The sequence below is a fragment of the Solanum pennellii genome, chromosome 5 (genome assembly GCF_001406875.1).
Source record: "Solanum pennellii chromosome 5, SPENNV200".
Taxonomy (NCBI): domain Eukaryota; kingdom Viridiplantae; phylum Streptophyta; class Magnoliopsida; order Solanales; family Solanaceae; genus Solanum; species Solanum pennellii.
In genome coordinates this window covers 32,460,290-32,466,614 of record NC_028641.1, presented here as the reverse complement: position 1 = coordinate 32,466,614, position 6,325 = coordinate 32,460,290, and the positions used below count along the sequence as shown (strand labels likewise).

General features: G+C 31.0%; 1 protein-coding gene across 1 annotated transcript in view; it reads right to left on the bottom strand.

Annotated features, from left to right (window-relative positions):
* Window positions 1-4,194: 4,194 nt before the first annotated feature.
* The window catches only part of LOC107019898, a 5,035-nt gene continuing 2,904 nt past the window's right edge, over window positions 4,195-6,325 (bottom strand). Inside the window, exons 2-5 of the mRNA XM_027916851.1 lie at window positions 6,024-6,061; window positions 5,747-5,911; window positions 4,989-5,082; window positions 4,195-4,741 (exon numbers count right to left, since the gene is read on the bottom strand). Of these exons, the coding sequence (XP_027772652.1) occupies window positions 4,558-4,741; window positions 4,989-5,082; window positions 5,747-5,911; window positions 6,024-6,061 (481 nt within the window). The 3' untranslated portion in view covers window positions 4,195-4,557. The remainder of the gene's footprint in view (window positions 4,742-4,988; window positions 5,083-5,746; window positions 5,912-6,023; window positions 6,062-6,325) is intronic.

Genomic DNA, 6,325 nt, shown 5'->3' with positions numbered 1-6,325 from the left:
TATAATTGTATGAATGTATTCTTTTGATGTCCATACCTTCATTTAAAAACATTTATCAATTATAATATAATGAAAACATATCATTTATATAAAGAATTCATAATACATACAATCATAGGATGTGATTTTCTTTTATTGTCCTCCAACATTTTATTGTATTTATTTGTCAAGGTTGTTGTAGATTTTCTATCTTCTTCGTTGTGTTCCTCATTCCAAGCTTCAACTGTTTTATGCACGATTTCCTAAAAAGAAACTATTGATAACCTTTTTCCAACAAGAATGACATTATTTATTGATTTTGCTACGTTACTTGTTAGTTTTCACGTCTTTTTTACTGGTGAACATGTGGTGATCATTTCTCATAAATTTGCTTTCATTAGATATGCACGGTATTTTGAATTAATCTGATCCATTATTCCTATCAATTCATCAAACTCTTGCTAAAGTGAAGAATAATTTTCTCACCTCTTATGTATCTCTGTGTGTCTTCTTTGATAAATTGGTCCACATATGGTTAATGCATGTGTAATGTCTGAACTCGGGATAAACAGTTGTAGTAGCATTTCATCTACTTTTATTTCTATCAGGAAACAAAGCACATATCTTCTCTTTCACCGAATGGATTTTTGAAATTCTCAAAGAACCACAACTATGAATTATTATTATTTGAATCAATAATTCCGTATGAAAGCGGCAAGAAGTCACCTATACAACAATCTTTTACGCAATAAATACGACATAACTCTTTTTGTATAAAAAATAAATCAATTTTAATTTCAATAACAGTATAAATAGTACATCCAGGATCTAATGTGCTAGCTATCAACATTGTGCCTTCATAAGTTGATTTCAATTGTTTACCGTCAACAATAACTATTGACCGACAATACTCTTAGTCGCTTATACTTGCGTCAAGTGTTGTAAATGAATACAAAAAAATAATTTTCATTTTTTTTTAATAATTCACAGTTTTCATGAGTATAAAGGGGTTTTCCTTAATTATAAATCAGATCTGTGAATCTCTAAATATTGTTCCTCAAGAGAAATAATAAGTCTTCTCTCTTCTCCCTACTTTATTATTCTCATTGTTTTATATAGTTTCATAACACAAATACTTGTAAAAATAAAATTATATTAGTTATTTTAGGTTGCTCACCTTTTTTTGAGAGAGTGCACACTCTCTATGTAAGGTGTACAAAAAATGATATAATAATATCAGTTCAAGATTGTTAAGTAAGGTAATAGAATATCGATATATTTAAAATGATTTTTGAAAATTCAAAAAAAGTTCAGTTATCTCTTTATGTCTTTTTTCTTTAGAAAAATAAAAGTCATGTTGTGGAGTGAAGAGTTGTAAGGTCTGAACCTCTAGTCATTTCAAATTCAACTATTGTGCCGAACGTTATTGTATTTTTTTGCAACAAAGATGTCACATATGTTATAACGTACATTGTTATTTTATAGAATATTTTCATAATATTTTATTATTGACATGATACACATATGCAACACACTATGCTAAGCCTATCTAGTGTAAAGAAATTTATACATAATCTTGATAAATTATATATTATTATAAGTGAGAAGCTCCTAACTTTAAAGTTAGATTACCATTTTGCCCTTTTAAATTTTTATTTTTCATTTTTTATTTTCTTAGGAATATAAGTAAAAAGAAGTCCAAAGGTCATAATGTTTTATTAAATAACTATGTCTTCTCTAAGAATATTTCAATTACTATATTGATATATAACTATACTTCTTCCATGAGATATGACCAACGTAAGTTTTTTTTTTAATTTTCAGAAATGAAAGATAGTTTTTTTCTTTAATATTGATCAACTTTTTCATTTGTTTATTATCAATATCTTAAAATTGAAAGACTTTTTTTTATATTATATATATTGCTTGTTGTTTTGTCTTGTATTATAATAAGTGGAAAGGTTTTAACTTCAAAGTTGAATTACCATTATACCCCTATACTATATTAAATATCTTGTCAATTAAATTTTAATATTAGCTGAATTCTCTGCATGTGCCCAACATTTAGTCTAATCCATTAACCTTTTTGGACATTAATATATTCTTTTTTTTGTAGATGCTTTCATCTTTCACTAAAACTTAGCTGAAAAGTTAGAGACTTGGGTAATGAAGAGTTGTAACACAATGATATAGGTGAAGGGTGATGAACAGTGGTGGAGCCACACGTAGTGAAGGAGTGTCGACCGACACCCCTTCATCGAAAAATTACGTTATGTAGATAGAATTAAAATATTTTTTGTGTATATCTATATTACATACTGACACTCCTTCTACACGATTTTATTTCTTTATATTTTGACACCCCTTAGACCAAATTCTATCTCCGCCACTGATGATGAAGAGTCGTATAGTATGTTTAAGAGTCAAATAATTTTATAAATGTATCTCAACATTCGTTTACCCAAATTTTCCAATGCTTTAGTTTCTTGCCAACTTTAATATAATTCATATTCTTTAATTTCTTATGGAAACCATGCAATTTCCTTTAGATTTTTATATAAAGTCTTAGATAAAATTCTCAAGTTTACTTAATTATTTTTCCTATTTAAGTTCCTTCATTACCAAATATTGCCATTTCTTCCGTTATAAAAGAGAGATTTGGTGATTTCTTTGGAAAGAGAGGTCGAGTTGATAATGACATTAGTTTTAATTGCATCTCGCCTAATGTCTTTCATATTTGTGCAATTTTTTGTATCTTTTCTCATTATCAAATAAATTGTAATTTGGCTTTGAATATCTCGTCGTCGTCACTTTATAGACGTAGTTAATATAGATAGTGCAACTAATTATAGTAGATGTCCTCTGGATCATATACTAAAAGTGATTCTAAAGAAGAGGAAAAATAATGAAGAATAGACAATTAGAAGGAAACTCCCGGTGGAACATAAAGTCAAAAATCTCAAATCTGATACTCCCTCCGTCCTATTTTATGTGGCAACATTTGATCGGGGACGGAGTTTAAGAAAAAATGAAGACTTTGAAATGTTTACCAAATTGCCCTTCAAAAAAGTAAACTCACTTTATTCTCTCCTCATAAATGTATTGGAGTACTATGTTTAAAATTAAGTGGGGCCAACAAGGGTAAAAGAGGAATCATACCTTTAAATACATACTCATATAAGGAAATGTGACATTCTTTTTGGGATTGACCAAAAAGGAAATGTTGTCACATAAAATGGGGCGGAGGGAGTAATTTTTTTTGTTGTGTTATCATTATAAGTAGTTTTCGTAAGGCGGAACACATAAAATCACAACTACAAAGTCTAGGTAATATTCATTTTGCTCTACTTATTCATGTATTTCATAAGCTTAATATTTGATTGATGTTTATCTATACTTTGAAAAATCATTGTAATATGTAATATTTTTATCAATCAATTTTTATCTTGTCTGTAGACATGTAAATACCAAATATTTATCACTTGGTCATTTTTCGTTCATAATATATGTTGGTGTCTTTGCCTACAATATGATTTTAATTTTAATACTTTTTATATATCTCCAATAGGTTTTTAAGAATTGTTTACTCTATTTCTATTTTTAAATTCTTATTATCCACTCTTGATAAACATTTGATAATCGCTTAATTTTTTCACTTTTTATTATTTTTCTATATACTTTTGGAAGAAAAATATTTTCTTCGTTTCCAGTTTTCATGACTTGACATTTTTTTTATACATTTGAGGATGTTAGCATCAGAATAATGTTTCAATTTTTCCTTTACACGTCTCTAAGCATTCTTTTCTTTATTTTTTTCCCTACAATCTCGTGTAGCTCATGATACACATATTCTATGTTTATGTATTCTATTTTAGATTATGTTTATCAATTAACATGTGATACACCTGCATCACACATGTTCGAAACTAGTAATATATAAGATGGAGGTGGTGTGGTTGGGGTGTGGACGTGATGAATTGGGGGGGGGGGGGNGGGGGACGGGGGAGGGGAGAGTGCAAATGAGCTGTGTCAAAAGATGATGGCATACTTAATGTAAATACTACTTGTAAGACTTTTTTTTTGGTCTACAATTCCATTAGGGAAGTCATATTCGTTATTTTCAAGGAGTTTGTTTTCCTACTAATAATGATTTCCAAGAATTTAGTCAACCGATGATGAGAAATTAGAAAAACACAACCCCCACGTTGAAGTTGGTTTTGCAGAGGAAAGGCATTCATATTTCCAAAAATCAACCCTACTTTGCTCACAAATGGATATCCTCACAAGCATCAAACTTACAATTGATTACATAAGAAGCTATGTGTCAAACTGCTGAATCTAAGAAAGTGGTACTCGACTGGGAGTTGAGGATATGACAATGAATTAAACCTGTTAGATGTAAATCTTCCTAGTAATTCTATGAATTACCGATAGTTTGAATTGGACAAGTTAGACTGTAACAACCAGCTCTTAGAGACAGAAGTTCAAAATGAGTTAGATTGTAACAGCCAGCTCAACAAGTTATGTAAAGCCAGAATTTCAAAATGAGGGTGGCATCCCAAGTAACGGCCTGGTATACTAATTCTGCAGCTGATCTTCCTTTATGAATGACAAGACGGCAGTCGTTAACTCGTCTTGGTGTGAAATATAGCAATGAGTGGCTCCTTGAATGATATGTGACTTGTGGTTTGAAATCTTCTTGTTGAATTCGAGAGCATCTTCCCATGAAATAATGTCAGCAGACCCATGAACTGTCAATACCCTGTACCATGTGTTATTTCATCAGCTAGTACCTTAGATCTGATCAAATCAATGTCTATTAAAGGTGAGAAAATATAAGCGTCGATGTATGCAACAATCTTGGTGAAAACGCTATCATACAACAACCACAATAGTGAGGTAGAACTGTCACCCATCAGCTTTTAACTAGATTCAATAAAATGCAAGTCGTAGATGGCATTGAAAACAAAGAGAGAAGGTATTGATGTATTTGAAATACCATCCCCAACCTGCAATTTTTGTCAATTTGAAGGTATGCTTCATCCATGTTTGTAGCAAGTAGATCCATTAAACTTTTCTCGGTAACAAGGTAATCAAAGTTCCCTACAAATAGAGAAGCATATTTTCAGTTCTCCAAATAAACCCTCTGTCTAAGCTAATATTATAGTTCATCTGCATCTTGGTCTCAACAACCAAAAATAAATACTATAAATAGTCCCATGGTTTTTGTTTTGTGACCAGGTTAAGTGAATCTCTCTGAACGTGGATACAGTAGATGCATTCAAGATATACAAAATGAATATTTCCTGTACAGTTGACTCACACCTCTTCCTATCAAAAACATAAAGAGCTTAGAGAATCCCGTAATAAAATAGAGCTATTTACAAAAGCCTCATGGCTAAAGGGATAGATATCTACATTATTAGTTTCCTCAATTATTAGGCAGACAAATAATGAAAACATTGGATAAACGGGAATAAGAAATTATATATTCTTCCTTTGACTTTTTATCTCTCTTGAGACGTCAAACTTGCTAAACATAGGAATGACAGAGACATGAAGAAAAACAGGGGCAGTCGTGTATTCCCATGTTGAGATTTGTCTTCTACCATATTTCACATATTCTCAGCAATCTGAATCAACATTTACTATATAACTTAGGAAAAAGGCAAATTCCACTCTGAAAAGTGGAGATGCTTATATGCGTAAGCAGAATCAAGATTTACTAACATTGACTGCTTTCTATTTTCTATTGAAAAGTCATTACCTGCTACGTTTTTAACATCAATGTAGCCATATTTCTTGATTGCTGCCTCGAAGTCCTTTCCCAAGCGCTCTGCAATGCCTTCCTTTAGATTATAACAGCCAGACAGATTGATGACTGTCTGAACATCATGATGCATAGAAGCATATAGAAGCACAACATTCCCTCCTGCAACAGTTTATTTCAGATAGTTAATCAACATACAAGAACATGAAAAATGCAAGAACAGGCTGTCCTGGACAGCTAATAGCAAAATGAATAAGGGTACAAGAGCCTCTACCCTTCTCTTTATCTTGAACTTTGATTTTGCAGTTGCACCTTAACAGGATTTCACGAAGAAAAAGCCATAATGCAATTACGTAGGAGAAGAAAGATTTTGGAAAATATTTTTCAAATCAATTCATTTTCCTCAAATTTAAGAAAAATGACTTCACGAAAACATTTTCCAAACTCTCCTCCAATCTTGTATTATAATATTTTTTTTGTTGAAAAAAATAATTTAAAGCTTTTATTTTCAACTTCAATTTTTTATTTTTTTAACACATCCTCACCCCCTACCCTCTCCCCCACCAGCCCCCTATG